We start from the raw sequence: 20,734 nt of genomic DNA on the forward strand, positions 1-20,734 counted from the left end.
AGTTCAATTCTTGCATGAAAGTCATTTCCCCCAAAAAAGGAATTTTAAATGTTAGTATCTTACCACATTTAACTAACTGGGTTTTATCAGTCTTGTCATCCTAAATGACCGCATTGCTCCTCCTTACACTTTTAGAATTGAGCTTTCTTGCTGTGTCTCTTTAAAACCAACTATATTCACTTTATTTTGTATCACAACTCTCTTCCCTTCTTGAACTGACACTTGGCTTTCTATTCCATCCTTGCCTGCTCCTGTGCTTTCAGACCTCTGCTCACCTCTCCTGAGCTACTTTCAATTTGTGAGATGTTGGACTTCACTGCTATTGGCTTCATAGTTGGGCAAGCTCTGTCGGTAAGAGGGTGTGCAGGGTGCACTTGTGTTGCTGCGTTTTTTCTGAACACCTAGTCAGCAGGTTTGCAGCCCTAAGCAGAAGTGGCTGGGTTGTATGAAAATGTTGCAAGCAGCAGGTCAGGCTTCAAGCAGTCTCGCAAGAAGTCAAACGGCTTAACCACAAACTGCCAAACTTTGTTGCAAGGAGCTTGAAACTGAACTTCGGCTTGCTGCTACATCCCTGGTTTGTTGCATATACAGATGGATGTAGAACTAGTCAATGGAGATTGGCTGGGGATGAGAATTCCCTGCATGCTTGCAGCAGGACAGCTTTTCGTGGGATGAATTGATTTTCCCTCCAAGGAAATGGTTGCCAACTCCAGAAGGAAAGGCATGGAGTTGAGCTGTTGGGAGCCCAAGCCTGCATGCCTCGCGGTCCAATTTCATGGCTAGGCCAAATACTGACAACTGTGAGCCTGCTTATCTCCCATAAATCATCATTCTGTATGTGGTCTTTTTCACACTGTGTATCCAGTGGTTTCTGCATACAGACCTGCTTTCCCTAATGGTGGCGGTGTTCAGGGAAGCATGTTTAAACTCTTGCGTGAGAATTATATTTCCCCACCTCCATGGTATTGTTCATTTCAGGCACATCTGCATGGGGCTTCCTCTGGGGATTAAATTTGCTAATTTAGGGGCAGTAGCAGGATCAGCATAGCAACACTGTCTCAACAATGCAAGGTGCAACATCTCTATGAGATGCTCCCTGTCTCATGCTATGTTTCACTTCTTGCCCTCTTCTTCACCCCCCACCCCTTGAAACCTGAGACTTCACTGGGGGGAAAAAAGTCTGGTTCAAACTGGAAGGTTTCATCTGCATGCATGCCCTAAGGCAATATGCCATCCTAAGTTTGAAACATTGAAAATGAGGATACTTTGCTCCTTTTACTTAAAACACTTTCCTTTTTAAAAAAACAAGAAGTTTCTGCATTTCCCCCGGTCTCTCACGCTGATGTAAATTTGTTAGGAGTTTAGCTCATTTAAATGAGACTTGTGTTTGTACATAGTGAAGCACGTGAAGCAAAAAAACTGCAACCCCCAGTTTTATGTTAATATAATGTTCATTGACAGCCTTCTTAAGACTGCAAAATGGTGTTCAGGTTTTACATTTCATAAACTTAAAATCTCATCCATCTTAAAGCAAGCTGAGAGAAACCGTTCCAGAGTAGCTTGGCTAAGTTAAATATCTCTAGGAATCAAAGGCTGTATTGATGTCTGTCTGCAATTCGCTTGCAGCGTGCAATCCAAATGCCTGCCGTGCCAGTGGTAGAGGCCTCCAACCTAAAGGAGTTCGGATCAGAGAAACCGCAGACTTCAAGGTTGATACTAAAGCCGCAGGGAGTGGAGATATCCATGTGGCAATAAAAGGACCAAGTAAGTGCTCGGCTTCTTAGCATTGCTGGGGCTTTGGGGTGGGGCCAGGGAAGTTTGCAAAGGGCTTAAAAGTGTAATCCACCGGCTTGTGATTCTGGTATCTGTATGTTGACTTTATCCCCTGGGGAAACTCCAGAAGTGAAATGGAGCCGTTCTTTTCTCTCTCTCATATCTAATTGCACAAGAGGAGACTAGGTAAACATGGCTGGAAATTTGAAATGACTGGTTCTTTGGGTGTGATAACCGCCTTGTTTACCTGTTTATACAGAAGTAATCTGAGCTGTGCAACTGCTTTAGTGGGTTTGGAAAGGCTTGAACTTCTACTTCACTATCTATGGTGCAAAGCTCTTGGACAAAAGGGGGTGTGTGTGTAGCAAAAAACGTTCAGTAATAATGTTTCATGACAACATTGCTCAAGAAATGTGAGGCAAACATGCAAAAGGGGAAGAAAGGTTAGGCCAAACTAGACAGGATGGTATCAGGTGCCTGCATTTCTTTGCTTATCAGCCTGAATGGAATATAAATAAGAGGCTGTGTGTGTGTCAAACTGATAACCAAATGAGATGTGTGGCTGAGGAGTTCCCCTCTGTTTCAGAAGTGGTTTACCTGGGGAAATGTAAATACTGGAAACTAATGGAACTTGTATTAATTGTTTGAAATACTCCTCAGCTGCTTGAGGTAACTTGGACATGATTTGTCAATTTTTACGCAACTTAACTTGACTGTTTCAGGATTTCAGACAGTCGTTTCTTTTCCTTTTCTCAGACTTGGTTAAAAAAAAAAAGTGAAACTTAGCAGTTCAGGATACTACATTTTACACATTTTGGGGGGTTCTGACCTTAAAGATGGGTACTCAAAACTGAACCCCAGGATCATTTCCCCTCTGCTTCGCTTTAGCAAGTTAATGCTCCATTCTGGAGTCATAATGGACAGAAAGTCCCCCGCTGGCTTGCTGATCATATGGCAGACACCTTTTTCTACTCTTGGATCACAGTACGGCTTGAAATAGATGTAGGGCTTTGTTGCCTTCTGGCCCCAGATCAAAATGAATGGCAATCCTTTTCAGCCTTGTACAAATTGGTGGGGATTCTGGTGGGCCTCTTGTGAGCCGTAATGTGCTTAAAGCGTTGGCTACGGCAGGGTTGCCAACTGTGCACTGTTAAAGACAATAGTCTTGTATCAACAAACTTCGGCATATTTAGACTGTTGCAGGAAAATTAAATCAAGTAGGCATTCCCCAAATACTTGTGGTCATGAGGTCTGATGAGGCTTAAGCTTCCCTTGTTTTAACATGACACGCATAATTCTTTAGACTAAGGAATAACATAAGGGAATGAGTTAAGCGAGGTAACGTAACACTTTTCACTCATCGATCTCTTCTGGAAATATTTATGCCATCTTTCTTGCATGACAACTTAGAGGCCATTTCTTCTCCTTGCAAACTATTTCTGGTTGGGGGGGGGATGACTTCATTCTTAGCAATTTTTCTTAAACTACTGGAAAGGGGCAAAATTGCCTGTAACCAGAGGATTGAGGCTGTAACTATGGAAGGTTAATGCTAGATTGATGATATTTCTGCAGAAGGTCTGGAGGAACTTGTGAAACAAAAGGAGTATGTGGATGGCGTGTATGCCTTTGAATACTATCCAGTAACCCCAGGAAAATACATTGTGACAATCTCATGGGGAGGCCACAACATCCCTAAAAGGTGAGTTAGAACATCCATTTCAGGTTTGTTTGTTTTTAGCAACAGATGTGTATTCCCTACCAAACACGTTGGAACTGCTTAAGTTTCCACAGCTGCCAAGAGCAAATTAACTGATGGTAGTACCGTTGTTTGGTCCCAGATCCTGCCTGCCCACCTAGCAGTACCTATTTATCTACATGGACGTCAAGTGCAAGTAGATAAATAGGTACCGCTTCTGGTTCACCAGAAGTGGCTTAGTCATGCTGGCAACATGGCCCAGAAGCTGTCTGTGGACAAACGCCGGCTCCCTTGGCCTATAGAGCGAGGTGAGCACGCAACGCCAGAGTCGTCCGTGACTGGACTTAATGGTTAGGAGTACCTTTACCTTTTAGTGTCTAGTACAAGGGTACTACCCTGTTTGGACAAATTGTATATTTCAATTTCTGAAGCGGTGGACTTGTGTCTGCTGCATTAAACCAAATCCTGTGGCACCTTAAAGGCCAACAAACTATTGTGGCACAAGCTTTCATCTGTATTTCTAGGTATTGGATTACTATTTGGTAGCACCAAGATTATTCAGATTTTATTTAAAGAGTGGAATTTTAATGTAGGCAACCTTTGGAATACCTGCCTTATTTTAACTTTCATTGGTCCCTGTCTGTTTTCCAAGTGATGCACCACATAGAGGCTAGGCTCCCACTTCATCTATCTGTAGCTCTCGGTCTTTTAGCTGGACAGAGGTGATTGCACAGTAAGCTCTGCCTTGTTCTGGATTCAGGCTGTAACTGGAATCATTGACAGTGTAGGGAAGGATAGTGGTGACCATTGCTGCTTTCAGTCCCAAGCTTTTCCTAGAGTCCCAGGTGCATCATATCCTTCCTCTCCCTACCCAATCTACCTGATCTGATTCCAGTGGCAGAAATGGAAAAGAAAGGAAGAGATTTTTTGAAGTCTGGATCCAACCCAGGAGGCGCTTACAAAAATGCATGAGGACAATGTTTCTAAATAGCTACATCTCTGTAGCTCTACCTGAGCCCATCTTTAGTATCTGATATTAATTGCTCCTAATCCTGCTTTCTGGTGTTTCTGTCATAGCCCATTTGAAGTTCAAGTAGGCCCTGAACCTGGTCCTCAGAAAGTAAGAGCCTGGGGGCCCGGCCTTCATGAAGGCGTTGTTGGTAAATCTGCCGACTTTGTGGTAGAATCAATTGGCCCAGAAGTTGGATCCTTAGGTAAGAACTTGCCTGGCTTGCCCTGCTTTGCTATATATGGTTATTGCATTAATGTGATGCCTAGCTAACTTCACATGGAGAAAGTCTCTCAACATCACATTGCAGTGGGTGTGGAATCACATCCAATTGGATTTAAAAGAAATTGGTTTGTATAACACTTCTGACAAGAACAATGATGACACTGTCCTCCACCCAGTTTTAGCATGACAGGCAGTAAATGTTGGTTGATGCCTTTGATTCTCATGATTTTGTGACGGTTACGATGTCTCTGGTAACTTCATTATTGACCCTGCCTTTTAGCAGGCTCCAGTGCTATAACACCAAGGGGAAGGACTTTTAAAATTAATGAGTACATTTATAAGCCATTTTTTCCTCCTAGAAGCTCAAGTTGGCACACATTAGTCTTCTTTGTCCCACTTTCACCCCACTCTAACTTCACAACAACCCTGTGAGGCTAAGAGACTGTGACTAGCCCCAAGGCCACCCAGTCCAGCACTCTAACCGCAACACTAAACTGGCTTCTGACATAAGTAATGAGAAATTCAGCACACGGCCCCTGAAGCGCAGTAACTGCAGTGCGTTTTCTGGTTTGCTTTGCAATAGATGGTTTCAGTTCACATAAGGGTTACCTCAAACAATACCTGCTTAACAGGCTTTAATGCTGTGGATTTAAAAAATGGTTTTGAACAGGCAACCCAAGGTCTTTGAGTCCTACTAGCTAAAGCATGGCACCTCTTAACAGCACTACTAACATGTTTGCTTCTTTTAGGTTTTGCCATTGAAGGCCCATCTCAAGCCAAAATTGAATGTGATGATCAGAACGATGGCTCGTGCGATGTGAAATACTGGCCCAAAGAGCCTGGCGAATATGCCGTTCACATCATGTGCGATGACGAAGATATCAAAGACAGCCCCTACATGGCGTTCATCCAGCCTGCTTCTCCAGGCTTCAACTCTGACAAGGCAAGTATCTGAGGAGCTGCCTCTCTCTCTCAAAAAAGCTGTTAATCTGTCAGCCTTCTGTATAAACTGTGCTAGATGGTATTCAGGGTCAGGATTTAACCCCAATTTAAAGGAAACTCACGGCAACACCAGATATGAGTCTGTCCCAGGTTAGAAGTTCATTACAGGAGAAACTCCTTCCATTGAGGACTGTTGTAAATTTAGGCACTAGTGCATGTATGCTTTGCATTGTGAGTTGTTCCCAAGAACATCAAGTGGAAAACTATTTATTTTAGCAGTGACATGCAAGGTATATCCAGGTATCTCACTCAAACAAACTTTGGGCATTGTAGTCTGAGCTATTAACAACCTGTAAAGGTATGTTGACATATTCTCTTATGTTTCTGCTGATCTTTCTTAGGTAAAAGCTTACGGTCCAGGGCTGGAGCGGACTGGCTGCATTGTGAACAACCCTGCAGAGTTTACAGTTGACACAAAGGAAGCTGGGAGTGCCCCTCTGAGGATCTATGCACAGGTAAGGTCCAGAGTTCCAGGCTGGAAATACTTAAGATGCCATATGGCCACAGGCATCACAGGATGCTAGACTTGATGGGCCATTAGCCTAGTCCTGGCACTTGCCATATTGGCGAGTGTGAGTATGCCCTGAGCCCAAGTCCTTATAAGATACAGGGTCAGGTTTATTCCTTGATAGGAAAGAATTGCACTATTGGTCATGTCAGCTTGTCCATGTTACCCAGGTGGTTGCTGGTAGGTGGTTCTAGCAACACTTGTTAGTGTGAATTTGGTCCTAAGTGGGAGTGGCTGATATTACAATCTGCCCTGCTCTGTGAAATCTAGCTATAGCCTATAGGATTAAAGTGGAGCAAGTATTATGGCTCTTTACATGGTGGCAGTGAAGAGAAAGCAGGAAGGGTTTCCAATACTGTAGATAAGAAGGTAAACAAAACACTTCTTCGTCCTCTATACCTCTGTTGTGTTCTTGCCTACAAAAGGTTTATACATTCTATGTACCGTTAGAACATACGGTGCCACAAGGTATTGAAAGATATTCTGCATGGAAGTCTTAAATGCTGACCAGTAAGTTCGCACTAAAGACTCTTGACTCGTCATAATTTGTGGTAAACCAGCAGTGATAGGATTCCAAAACCATGTCGGTCCGTATTTCGCCCCTCTTAAGAGGATCTATATTCTTCCTTTTTTTTTTTTTTTTACAGGATGCAGAAGGGAATCCCATTGACATCCAAATGAAAAGCAAGCCGGATGGTATCTACGCCTGCTCTTACAATCCAACAAAACCAATCAAGCACACACTTGCTCTTACTTGGGGAGGAGCTAATGTGCCCAATAGTCCTTACAGGGTAAGTTTTAAAAGCAGCTAAATAGCTGCAGCTCTTTATCCTCCAGTTGTAGCATGTCTTACCATGTCTTATGCACAAACCCTTGCTTATGTTAATTGGCGTTTAGATGGTAGTATTACACTAAGCCCAGAGGTGAAAAACTGTATCCATCTGGCAGGCTGGATCTTTATCTCCCTCACCTGCTTGCAGGCCAAGTTTGACAAGTGGGTGGTGCCACCCGCCCGTCAGTCAACTGATACCAGGTGACCAGTTTCTTTAAAAGAAAAACGTGCTTGCAAGACCCAACAGAATTTTGCTGCTGCTGCTGAGCAGTGCCTGAAAATTCTGTTTCAGCCCTATTCCCCGAGCACCCTTGACATCATACGAGGCTGTAGGGCAGGTCTGTGTGGTTTAGGCCAAAATGGTCTTGTAGGACAAATGGAGAAGCCTGGTGGGTCTGATTTGGGTGTTCTCCACTGCTGTTGTAACCAAAAGTTCAGTTGCTTTGTGCCATTGTTGCACATCTTTATGTGCCACGCAAAAATATTCCCCTTTACTGAGGCCTTTGGCCATTAAACAATCTATGGCCTGTTAAAGCTTGGGTGGGGAAAACTGTTCTGACTACTTTATTATTATGCTGTTTGTCATTATGCTTTTTATTAAGTTTTTATAATTACGCTCTGTAAAATGTGTTGTTAATGTTGTGCACCGTCCTAGGATCTTTTGATAAAGGGTGGTATATAAATAGAAATAATAATAATTAATAATGCACCATTAAAGATGTAAATGAGATTAGGAAAAGTTATGACCATAAAATAAAGCAGGTTCAAAAATACTCATGTTTTCTGGTCCTCTCAGTTCTTAAATCAATTTTTAACTTTGCCTCAGGTTTTGTTATTTTGTATTTAGTTCCCTGTTCATGATTTTGTTTTGTCTCCACAAGTATTTGTCGAATACTTGCTGTAAGCCTTCCCTATTATGGAGTGGCATACAAATGTTGTAATCAAAGTGGCTCCTCCTTTAACTTGATGAAATGTTCCCCCCTAGGTCCAGATTGGGCAAGGCAGTCATCCCCAGAAGGTGAAAGTTATTGGACCCGGGGTGGAGAGAACTGGTCTGAAAGCCAATGAACCTACTCACTTCACAGTAGACTGCACAGAGGCAGGAGAAGGTAAAACCAGAATCACTAACACCGTGAACCTAAGCTCTATTTGCTGCTGTTCCAGTGGAACTGTTGTAGAAAGAAATGTGCTAATGGAAGTGGCTGACAAAGCTGTTAAGTCTGTGTAGATGTGTTAAGCAGGAGTAGAGAGCCTTGGGCTCTCAGGAGTTGCATTTTAGCAACATCTTATCAGCTTTAGCAAACATGACCAATGGTCAGGGGTAGTTGGTAGTTCAACAACATCTGGAGGGCGTAGGGTTCTCCATGCTGGGCGTCAAGCCACAACTACTGATATGAGGGGGCAATTGTGAAGTCATTTTACTAACAGATTGATACTTTTGTTTTCTTCCTAGGTGATGTCAGTGTGGGCATTAAATGTGATGCTCACGTATTGAGTGAAGAAGAGCAGGACATAGATTTTGGCATCATACATAATGCTAATGATACATTCACAGTTAAATACACACCCCCTGCAGCTGGGCGCTACACTGTCAAAGTGCTGTTTGCTGGAGAGGTATGTAGTTAAGATGGTGGAGGGGGGAGTTGAGAGGCCATTTTATATTGCTCTCTGGTTAGCTGAAGCTTCTGTATGTATGACATTATCGTATGACTGAATTATTTTTAAGCTCTGTTTCACGTCTCACAAGGGTTCACACCTGAAGGTCCTCAGGGTGGTTTATGACAAAGAACAGCAATTATAAAAACGTATCTGATAATATATAGAGATGGTTGCAGCAGATAAAAAACCACTTAATGGACTCTTGATTTCATGTTCTGCAGTTTCTGGCTCCCTTGCAGTTGTCACTAATATTTGAAGAGCAAAATGAATTTCAGTGTTTGCTCTTTAGAAATGAAACTTGTTTAATACACAGATAATACAAAAACTGATAAAAAATTTGATGTTCTCTTGCTCTGTGGCCAAGGACTGATTGTAGTCGGAACTGATTTAGCATCAGTTAAATAAAAATTTAGGGCACTTCTAAAAGGCACACACCAAGAAATAGGAATGCTCATTAAACCAATGGCAGAAAAGGTACCATGCAAAGCATCACTTCCTCTCTGTATGGCACTGTGACATTTGCTTGAATGACCACTTGAAATGTTCCATGATATGTGCAGGAACAGCATTTGCCTTTTGACCTTCTGGAGCAGAAGATTAGATTAATATTGGGGTTTCCGGAGTACACACAAAGAGTTGATTACGTAAGGTGGTCTCTGCCACAAAAAGTTGATTTTATTTTGGTATTCTTTGTAAATAAAAGGAAATCAATAGCTACATAGTCTGGTGTATGTTTGAAGATATACATTTTGGAAAGATGCCCCGGGTGTCTCGTGAGCTAGTACTTTTGTATTTTCTTACTTGAAAAGAAGACTTGCATTGCAACAAAGCTTCTTTTTTTTTGTCTTGAAGGAAATCCCTACAAGCCCTTTCAGAGTGAAAGTGGAACCATCACATGATGCAAGCAAGGTGAAGGCTGAAGGGCCTGGACTAAGTAAAACAGGTGAGAGTTCACCTTAACTTGGTGAGTGTGGAAGTTTGGGGGGCTGTCATGATAGCTGTTTGCTTGTTTCTTTTGTCTTCATATTAAAACAGAGCAATACCCAGATTGCGCATACTCCTTGTGCAATGGACTCCCACTTAAGCAGAAGGGAATTCCTTTCCCTCTCCTCCTTCGCAGCTCCCTGCATGTGTCCAAATCCAAAATGTGTGCTTTAGCCTTAGGGGACTGCAGTGGGAAGGAGAAGGAAGGGGAAATCCACTAGAACAATGTTGGATCTCACCTGTACAATTCTGGATTTAGGAGAGATCAGTCCATTGATACAAAAAAAACACACCTTAATCATGAAGAGTTCAGTTTGGTATTAGCCTGGTGTCTTCATTCTGTTAAAAGAAAAAGAAAGCATGGCACACCTTCTTTCTGAATATGCCTTAAGGGGTGATGATAAATTCTACTTTTTCTCCCACTTAGGTGTGGAAAATGGGAAGCCAACACATTTCACCGTGTTCACAAAAGGTGCTGGCAAAGCCCCTCTGGATGTTCAGTTCAGTGGACCGATGGCAGGAGATGCTGTCAAAGATTTGGACGTAATTGACAACTATGATTATTCACACACCGTAAGATACACTCCAGTACAGCAGGTAGGATTTCCTATAAGGGGTATTAATGTGATCTCTTCTGTCTCATGGCTTAGCCCCAGGCAGCATGATAGCAGGAGGACCAGAGGAGGAGACCATGATCTCCTCTCCCAGGGATGGTTTGACTGAACTATCACTTTATGTTCAAAATTATGTTACCAGCTGCAACTTTCATTTTTGCCCCTAGTAGTTTAAGTGTAGTGACTGCTGTGTGCTTCTGGCAAGTGGTGTTTCTGTACATCTCCTTCAGGCAAGCAGTAAAACAAAACTGAAAAACCCAACAGGTCATTCTGGATTGGATCTTTAACATCCTTATATGACTTTTCTTGTAATCCTGAGCAGAGCAGACACTGGTTTCTGCACTGCCGGGCATCTGTATTGGTCCATTGATACAGGTGGTCTTTCATCTAAGCTATGTTCATTTTCACGCCGAGATGATCCTTTGGATATTTTGTGCACCTTTTAGGTGTCCACAATTTGGAGTAGCTGGGTTCTATAGGCTTTTGTTTTAGTTGGATCTTGCTAGCAGAAACTTCAATGCCAGCTTTCTCTTTGGCATGCCACTCGTGACACTGGCTGGTGTAAATAGAACTGGAGTTTATGACTTCGGAAAACAGTGGTGCTGTGTACTATCCTCCAGCAACTTGCAGCAAGCTTGCAAGTGGTGGGGTGCATTTGAGGGACTGCCTTCAAAATATGGCTGACACTTGTTGAATGTGTTCTTTGGAGGCCAGTTAACTGTTCCTGGCTTGCTTACACCTCAGAAAGTACTAATTTTTTCCTATGCTTACCAAATCCAAGATACACACTGATGACAGCTAAGCCATTTTACGCTTGAATCCTTACAGAATTGTAGAATTGTGGATTCTACCCATTTGCCTAGAGCTTTGTTTGTAAATGCTTGCTCGCATAAAAAGTTCCCCACATGTCCCAAGAACATCCCTGCTGGTTCAGGCCAAAGGCCCGTTTCGTCCAACATCCTTTTCTCACAGTGGCCGCAAATGGGACTTGAGTACAACAGCACTTTCCACAATTCAGATTTCTAGCAACTGGTATTCAGAAGCATGATGACTTTGACAGTGTAGGCAGTACCTAGCCATTGCGGCTAGCGTCCAAGAATAGCCTCATTGTCCTTTAAAGTTATCCATGTTGTGTGTCATAAACTAGCACATTTAGGAGAAGACTACACTGGACGTTAACTCACAGATGATGCTGAATTATTTTGTGCAGGGAACTTCTTCTGCATGGAGAGCATTCAAAAATGCGACCCACTTTCTGGGTACAGTGTAGAATATTTGGCCCATGGGCTCCCAGCTTAGATAAAGGAAGCGGAGATAAACTCAGGAAACTGAACGCTGGCATTCTGCCAGCATTCTGTCAGGGGTTGAAAATTATAGTAGGCGGTGGCACTGTTGAGAAATACTGCCATATTTGAACACTGCACCATATGTACCTTGCATTTTTGAAGCAAACGTTGACAGAGGTTCTGGAGGGGGAAGGGGAGAGTGAGCTGGTTAAAGTGAATAAGGGGTGGAGTAAGCAAACATTGCAGTCTGCTCTTTTGCTCTGTCAGTCTGTAAACATAGCAGTGACAAATACTACTTATCAAACATTAAACTGCTCCGGGCCCTGTGAAAATGTAACTTCCATTCCCAAATGCCTTATCCAAGGGATTAATTTCTAGAACTGCCGCATTATATGCACCTTAGTCACAGGGAGTTAACATGCTATGCTTTGCTGGCCCGTGCCCAACTAGCTTAACTGAAAAATCTGAATTTCAAAGTCTCTTCTGTATAGCCAGCCTCTGTTCCTTCAAATTTATTAGTGTTCTACAGCAAATGAACAAAGGGAGGCTGAAGATTCTGGATGCATTAATCTTGTGCCCATATGGGAACATTGCAGATGAATGCATGGCAGTTTCTAGGCAGCAAATGCTTCGTTTCTTGGCACCTAATTTAGCTGTTTTACAGAATCAAAAGTGAAGTTGACCGTCTGTCTTGTGGTGTTAATAGGTGCAGCTCAGACTGTAACGGACGAATGGGAAACTGGGAAAGCAGGTTGCAGCCAACGTATGGGTGGCCTGTTTTGATGTTGGAAATACCTTAGATACATAATGTTGGGATTTGAATGGGCTTGGTCTGTAAGGTTTAAACTATTGGAGTTGATATATAAAACCACCCTTTGCCATACACAAAGGTTTTATCAACTGAAGATTTCTTACATTTTCATTAGTGGGGTTTTTTTTTGTGCCCTTCCTGTATCTCTTATTTGTAGATTATAAATTTGATAGTTACGGACTTGGGAGTATACATATCCACATTATACACAGTGTAGACATCCATGTAGAGGTCAGGAGGGTGGCAACACAAGAATGGGCCTTCTCTGCAGTGGCTTCTTGTCTGTGGAATGCTCTCCCCAGGGAAGTTCGCCAGGCACCTTCACTATACATCTTTAGGCACCAGGCAAAAACATTCCTCTTCAACCAGGCCTTTGCCTAACCTGACATCCTATACCCTTTTTAATATGCTGGCTCTTTTCCCCGGGTGGGGGGTGGGATCTGGTTTTTGTTTTTATTTTATGTAAGTGATTTTTAATGTGAACCGCCCTGAGACCTTCAGGTATAGGGCAGTATAAAAAGGCAAAGGATCCCTGACAGTTAAGTCCAGTTGCAAACGACTCTGGGGTTGCAGCGCTCATTTCGCTTTACTGGCCGAGGGAGCAGACGTTTGTCCGCAGACAGTTTTTCTGGGTTGTGTGGCCAGCATGACTAAGCCTCTTCTGGCAAAACCAGAGCAGTGCACGGAAACACCGTTTACCTTCCCGCTGGAACGGTACCTAGTTATCTACTTGCACTTTGACGTGCTTTCGAATGGCTAGGTTGGCAGGAGCTGGGACCGAACAATGGCAGCTCACCCCGTTGTGGGGATTCAAACTGCCGATCTTCCGATTGGCAAGCCCTAGGCTCAGTGGTTTAGACCACAGCACCACCTGTGTCCTTATAGGGTGGTATAGAAATAAAATAAAACTGCAGAGGACCCCAACAGTATTTTTACACATCTATAAGAAGGGTAAAATAGCAAACCTTAACCTGCAGAGTTGTCGTCGTGTTAATTCTGATGTTTTGCTTAGTGCTTGTATTAAGCCCTTGCACATTAACTGTAGTTAACTGATTTACAGTATCCTTGGTTCAAAAACTTGTATTGTGCTGAAATTTGTAGAAAATAGATTAGTTTGAAACACAGTAGGCTTAAGAGTGAAGCTAGCAAAATACGGGTCCTTATAGGGCATGACTGGGCACAGGCTTTCATCTATAACAGGGCAGAGCATCTTGGTATCCTAGTAAAAACATAGTAGTATTTTAGCCTTTAAATGCAGAACTTTAAATGCAAAAGCTTCATGCCAAGGCTGTATCTGCACAAAGCCTGCTTCCGCTACCAATTGGGATTTCTCCTACCAGTTATTTACTTGCCTCTACAACTTTGCTTGTATATACTGCCGAACAATTTTAAGCAGAACTCTGGAGGTTTGGGATAAGCTTTTGCTTCTTGGTGTCTGAAGATATGCATGATGAAGTATTAGGGGGCAGTTGCATGTCAGACTCTGCTGCTGTAGTTTCTGGCTTGTAGCAAATATTGAAATCAGAAACAACATTTTCCAATCTGTCCAATCTCTCTAGGGAAGCATGAATGTTCAAGTGAGCTATGGTGGTGATCCCATCCCCAGGAGTCCTTTCACTGTAGGTGTTGCCGCTCCACTTGACCTAAGCAAAATTAAAGTTAATGGCCTGGAAAACAGTAAGTAACTTAAGTAACGTGAGCTTTTTTTTAAAAAAAAAACTCATGTACAGAATAAACTTATCTGGACTGGAGGTCAAGATGCCAGTAGACACCTGAATTGACAGATATCACTGTTTTGTGTGTTGTGTAGAACTTCTGAGTTTGTTCAAACCTGAGAATTTTGGGTGGAGAAGGGTGTATGTATATGTTCTCGCTGTTAAACTGAAATTTGGCCATTCTCTGCTTTGGAAAGAGCAGCCCATTTAAGGCAAGTACTTGAAGCGAGAGTTCTGCCTGTATTGGCAATAAAAGAAGTTGCGAGCTTAAAGGTCAGCATTGACCTAGGACTTTCCTTGGATAAGTCCCGTTCAATACCCAAAATGTGGGGTAAGGGGAAAAAAAGGAAGGCGTTGAAGATTTCCTGAGTTCTGCCCATTAACCATGGGGAAGCAGGAATCCTTCTGGTTCTAAACCCTTCACCAAACCTTCCCGTATGATGTTTGCTCTTGCTAAAAAGTTGGTTGGATACACGTGAGAATTGTTTGGAAGGTAGTTCCCATTTTCATCTACTCCCCATCTGCAGTCTCCCTATGCTACATCCTGCAGTGTTTCCTTGGAATTGGGGTTCCAGGAGTAAAGTGGAGAGGCAGGACAATAGGAAACAGCATTCCATGAACAGAGGGCTGCTCATGGATTGGATCCAAAGCATGCTTTATTTTTTAAAATGGATACACCGAGGGTCATGCAGAATTTTAGGTTGGTGATCATGTAGCATTCCAGATCCCATTTGATGACTTCCTGGAACATAGATGTGGAGATGATACGTTTTGCTCTACTACAGGCATAGGCAAACTCGGCCCTCCAGATGTTTTGGGACTACAACTCCCACCATCCCTGACCACTGGTCCTGTTAGCTAGGGATGATGGGAGTTGTAGTCTCAAAACATCTGGAGGGCCGAGTTTGCCTATGCCTGCTCTACCACTTTTCCAAGCCATTATTTGAGTTGATTGGCTTTTAAAGAAGGTGCGTTTGAATTTTAAGAACTTGAAAGACCTGCAGGCTCCTGAAGGGAGTGTTCTACTATGAAATACATTGAGCTACAATAAAGAGTTTTGCATCAGTGAGCACTGGACCTTAGGTTAACCAAACATTAAACTACCTTCTCCATTCTAGACTTCACATGGCACAATAATATTATGGTGAGGCGATGTGAAAATGGCCTATATAAAAAAAGAGTATCTTTAAAAAAAGTTCTCACCCTGTATGTTGCATTATGTGACTGTTTTAAACACCTATTGCTCTCTGTTCCCCCAAAAACCACACCTTTCATGGCAATATTGGCACAGAGCAAAATCCTGAATGTGTTTCAAAATGAATGTGTTCCAGTGAGCTGCAGGGGCAATTCTCTGTTCTACTGAGTTTGAGCATTAACTCTGGGGTTGGCTTGTAAAATGAAATAGTAACTCTACATATTTTGGAATGTACAGTCTCCCTATGTCGTTGTATTGATAGCCGGTATGAATTTTGTTCTGAATATGACCTATGGTCAGTGTAGAGAAAGAGAACATGCCATAACTGTGTCTCCTTTCCTTTCTGAAGGAGTCGAAGTAGGGAAGGATCAGGAATTTCTAATTGATTCGAAAGGCGCTGGTGGACAGGGCAAACTCGATGTGAACATCTTCAGCCCCAGCAAGCAAGCCGTGCCATGTCTTGTGGAGCCTGTAGTAGGCAAAGAGTGCAGCACTGCAAAGTATATCCCACGGGAGGAGGGCCTTTATCTAGTTGATGTAAATTATGATGGGAATCCAGTCCCAGGAAGCCCTTACGCTGTGGAAGCCACTCTGCCACCAGATCCTTCCAAGGTAAGCTGTTGCTAACCCTTGCTCCATGGGTGGGTGAGATTTGGATGCTTCCATTGCTTGGCAAGTTGTGATGTATGTGCATTACACTGTTGAAAAGTGTGACAAGTGTTATCTTTTAGCAGAAGCCCTTAGACGCAAATTTGGGGCATGGGCCCACATAGATGTGCATTTGATAACCTTACATGAGTTTAAATTCAAATTTCACAGAAACTTAAACTTATTAACCACCCAAATTATTTAATTTGCACCCTCTCAGATCACCCCAGAGCACTTCCTTTTCAGTTAATTTGACCCAGTTTCCTAGCAGATCCTCCTTCAAATCGAATTGCCCTTATGTTATCCCCATTCATTACTCATTCAAATAGTCTATTGATATTTATCCCCCACCATTCAATTTCCCTCAAATTCATTATGGACTTAGAAATGTTCCAAAAGAGGTATAGTAATAGCCATGGATCTTAATTGTTTTCTCTCTTGGCGTTCTCATATATTACAAATTGGTAAATTTGTTAGATTGTGCAATGAGTTGATATAAGACATTACAATTTACTCAGAATTATTTTGGATCATCTGTGATTACGCATTAATGTCAGGCGTTTTGGTAATGATCTAAGCTTCTACGTTATTTTAATGCATGTTGAGCCTTGTAATAGCTGGCAGGATTAAAAGGCCTATTTCTTTCATAGTTCCTGTTGAAGAAATGTTGGCAATTTCTGAAGAAGTTAATGATAAATCACATGGGACCGTTTTAGCTCTTGTTTTCCTTTGTGCTGATTGGGTCAACTCTCTTGCTTTCAAAACAGATTAGATTAATGAGAATCAAGTTGGCGGCAATATGCTAATTAGGCCAACTGTTGTGCAATGTCGCTACGTTTTCAAAATCGAAGAAAAAAATGTTGAGCTTGAAATCTTGCTGACTTGTGATAACGATAACTTGTGATAGTGATGATAACAGTACCTTTGAGCAGTAGAAATACTGTTTGGTTCTTATACATTTATTTAGTGACTGCAGACCACTAACATAAGAGAACTCTAGAACTGGCTCCGATCCCTTCCTAGTTAATTACTTAATTCAGCACTTTCCTGTCCTTCCCAGGTGAGAGCCTATGGTCCAGGTCTTCAAGGAGGCCTTGTTGGAAAGCCTGCTGAATTCACAATAGACACCAAAGGAGCTGGAACTGGTGGTCTGGGGTTGACAGTCGAAGGCCCATGCGAAGCCAAGATAGAATGTTCCGATAATGGGGATGGCACTTGCTCAGTCTCTTACCTGCCTACGAAACCTGGCGAATACCTTGTGAACATCCTCTTTGAAGATGTCCATATTCCTGGCTCACCTTTCAGAGCAGATGTTGAAATGCCGTTTGACGCTTCTAAAGTAGTCGCCACAGGCCCTGGGCTTGAACGTGGCAAAGTGGGGGAAGCGGGCTTGCTACACGTAGACTGCTCAGAAGCTGGGCCTGGGACTCTGGATATGGAAGCTGTGTCTGATTCTGGCTCCAAGGCAGATGTCGAGGTTCAGGATAACAAGGATGGAACCTACGCAGTTACATACGTCCCCCTTTCTGCCGGGATGTACACACTCAAGATGAAGTACGGCGGAGAACCAGTGCCAAACTTCCCTGCACGGGTCAAAGTTGATCCGGCTGTGGACACAAGTCAAGTCAAAGTGTTTGGGCCAGGAATTGAAGGAAAAGGTATGCCTTCCTTAGTTTCTCTTTAGGTTTGTAGCACTTGTAGAATCTAGTTGGAAGGTACCCAAGAGTCATCTAGTCCAACCCCCTGCAATGCCGAAATCTCAGTTAGAGCATCCATGACAGATGACCCTCCAACCTCTGTTTAAAAACCTCCAAGGACAGAGAGTCCACCACCTCTCATGGGAGACTGTTCCACTGCCGAACAGCTTTTACTGTAAGAAAGTTTTTCTGAATGTTTAGTCGGAATCTCCTTTCTTGTAACTTGAAGCCATTGATTTGAGTCCTACCCTCCAGAGCAGGAGAAAACAAGCATGCTCCCTCCTCCATGTGACGGCCCTTAAGATATTTGAAGATGGCTATCATATCTCCTCTAAACATACTCAGCTCCTTCAAGCGCTCCTCATAAGTCTTAGTTTCCATACCCTTGATCATCTTGGTTGCCCTCCTCTGCACATGTTCCAGCTTGTCAACATCCTTCTTAAATTGTGGTGCCCAGAATTGCACACAAAATTCCAAGTGTGATCTGTCTAAGGCAGACTAGGGTGGTACTACTACTTTCCTTGATCTGTATAAAAAAATTGTCCAGTGGCACCTTAGAGACCAACGAAGTTTGTTCTTGGTATAAGCTTTTGTGTGCATGCACACACTATACAGTGGTACCTCGGGTTATAAACACATCGGGGTGCAGACTCTGCTAACCCGGAAGTAGTACCTCGGGTTAAGAACTTTGCCCCAGGATGAGAACAGAAATTGCGCGCTGGCGGCACGGTGGCAGCAGGAGTCCCCATTAGCTAAAGTGGTACCTCAGGTTAAGAACGGACCTCCGGAACGAACTAAGTTCGTAACCAGAGGTACCACTGTACTTTTGTTGTCACTCGCATGACTCTTAACCTGCATATCCCAGTACATGCTTAGATGTGCCCCTGGCAGTTCACAGTGCTTTCCAGGAAAGCACCCTTCCCGCTACCAAATCACATGGCTCACTTCCTCATTTCTGTGGGTTGATAGTGACTCATGAGACTGTAGGAAAGCACCCTGGCAAAATATGGCTTAGGTGAGCAGGTTTGCGGGAAACTGCTTGGTTGGGATCATTCTTGCTCGATATCATTTGGGTCTCTTGAGTACCATTGCTGTCTCAGAGTGGCTGAACCTATTTCCATGCAGAAGCATGGAATTCTTGGACATGGTTCTGCCCAAAACAAAGCTGTTTCCCACCTTTATTTCATAGATGTTTTCCGTGAAGCAACCACCGATTTCACCGTAGATGCTAGACCCTTGACCAAGACTGGCGGAGACCATATCAAAGCTCAGATTGCAAATCCTTCTGGAGCTTCCACAGACTGCCTCATCAAAGACAATGCCGATGGGACATATGCTGTAGAGTTCACGCCCTATGAAAGAGGTAAAGTCTGCTAGTTGCTACTGACTTTGGAAGAATAAGGGAGGAAATAGATTGTACTAAGCGGCACCATTCTATATTTTAACACACGTCGAAAGGCAGGCTTGTTCCAGGACAAGGGTAGCCAACTTGATGACCTCCAGATGCTGCTAGACTAAAACTCCCATCTTCCCTGACCATAGGCAATGCTAGCTGGCAGAGCCATAGCTAGGTGATCTTGCGCCCCTGGCAGAACCACCCATATTGTGCCCCCTAGCCATGGACAAATTAGCGCTTCTTTCTGCCTCTCCACCAACCCACCACCTTCCACCCATTTAATTCACCATAAATTTGAAACCATTTCTTATGAGGCAATAATCAATATTTATACTTATGGACATATTTTTAGCCAATTTTTCACACACACCCCATTGCCTGCACCCCTGGCGGGGGCCCACCTCACCAACCCCTAGAAGTTGTAGTTGAACAACATGGGGAAGGCACTACATGTTCTAGAGCAGGCACCCCCAAACTCGGCCCTCTAGCTGTTTTGGGACTACAACTCCCATCATCCCTAGGTAACACAACCAGTGGTCAGGGATGATGGGAACTGTAGTCTCAAAACATCTAGAGGGCCGAGTTTGGGATGCCGATCTAGAGTAAACTCTCTTGCATTCTGAAAATAGTTAATTCAAATAAGGTGGAGACTAATTGCCAAACACCTGTGATGTAACTTTTGCAATGCTTCAGAGACTTCCCCAGTAAACGTTCCATCTTCTGCTTGCAGGTCCTCACACTGTTGAAGTAACCTATGATGATGTTCCTGTACCAAACAGCCCTTTCAGGATTGATGTTACAGAAGGATGCCATCCTTCTCGGGTGGTGGCCCAAGGAGCTGGGCTACAAGAAGCCTTCACAAATAAACCAAACCCATTCACTGTTGTCACTCGGTAAGTATGATGGACTGTATTCTGATACATTAATGTGGGCAGAGTAAGCTGCATATTTATAAAATATTGGAAGATCTGACTGTAGGTGCATGAAGTAGAATCCGGGTGTCCTTGCCTCTCCTCCGAAAGCAGCTGATTGACAGGGACATGCCATGGGCTAGGTACAAATAGCAAGAAGCAACTTAGAGATCTTGACATTACCACAGGCTTAAACATTGTCATCTTACTTACAAACCCGCCCACACACCTTCAACTCGCTGCTTTGATTCTTGATGACTTTCCCCAGACTGTGTGATTCACACGCCTGCCAAGTAATGTCCTCACCAATGACTTCAGAATTCCCCAGGCTAAATTGGACTTTAAACTGAAGAAACCATTAATCAATCAACATGTAGACCTACCTGCATTACAGGTTCTTATTCTTCTCAACTGTCTAGTAGGCTACTGTCATTCTGAGAGAATGCAGCAGAGAACAATTAGTTGCAGTCATGCAAAGCAAAGTGGGCTCTTGACTTTAAAATGCTGTAATAGAAAGATGTTAACTGTTCCCCCCCTTTTCTTAAATGCTTGCAGAGGGGCTGGAATTGGCGGCCTTGGAATAACTGTTGAAGGACCCTCAGAATCCAAAATAAGTTGTAAAGATAACAAGGATGGCAGCTGCAGTGCAGAATATATTCCTTATGTTCCAGGAGACTATGATGTCAACATAACTTATGGGGGCGAACACATCCCTGGTAAGACGGCTTGCATCCTGAGGTTGGATTCAAAGTAAAAGCCTGTGAACTGACTTT

General features: G+C 43.2%; 1 protein-coding gene across 5 annotated transcripts in view; it reads left to right on the forward strand.

The window, feature by feature from the left end:
* The window catches only part of FLNB (filamin B), an 87,743-nt gene that overhangs the window by 37,532 nt on the left and 29,477 nt on the right, over positions 1-20,734 (forward strand). For all 5 annotated transcript variants that reach the window (XM_083489083.1, XM_083489085.1, XM_083489086.1 and 2 more), the window contains 16 exons: positions 1,627-1,764; positions 3,346-3,472; positions 4,547-4,683; positions 5,453-5,646; positions 6,047-6,160; positions 6,861-7,004; positions 8,031-8,154; positions 8,499-8,659; positions 9,557-9,647; positions 10,116-10,285; positions 13,959-14,076; positions 15,659-15,921; positions 17,018-17,615; positions 18,844-19,017; positions 19,781-19,943; positions 20,517-20,677. In XM_083489083.1, the coding sequence (XP_083345209.1) occupies positions 1,627-1,764; positions 3,346-3,472; positions 4,547-4,683; positions 5,453-5,646; positions 6,047-6,160; positions 6,861-7,004; positions 8,031-8,154; positions 8,499-8,659; positions 9,557-9,647; positions 10,116-10,285; positions 13,959-14,076; positions 15,659-15,921; positions 17,018-17,615; positions 18,844-19,017; positions 19,781-19,943; positions 20,517-20,677 (2,877 nt within the window). The remainder of the gene's footprint in view (positions 1-1,626; positions 1,765-3,345; positions 3,473-4,546; positions 4,684-5,452; positions 5,647-6,046; positions 6,161-6,860; positions 7,005-8,030; positions 8,155-8,498; positions 8,660-9,556; positions 9,648-10,115; positions 10,286-13,958; positions 14,077-15,658; positions 15,922-17,017; positions 17,616-18,843; positions 19,018-19,780; positions 19,944-20,516; positions 20,678-20,734) is intronic.

This window comes from Podarcis liolepis, assembly GCF_965112155.1.
Source record: "Podarcis liolepis genome assembly, chromosome: 2".
Lineage (NCBI taxonomy): Eukaryota > Metazoa > Chordata > Lepidosauria > Squamata > Lacertidae > Podarcis > Podarcis liolepis.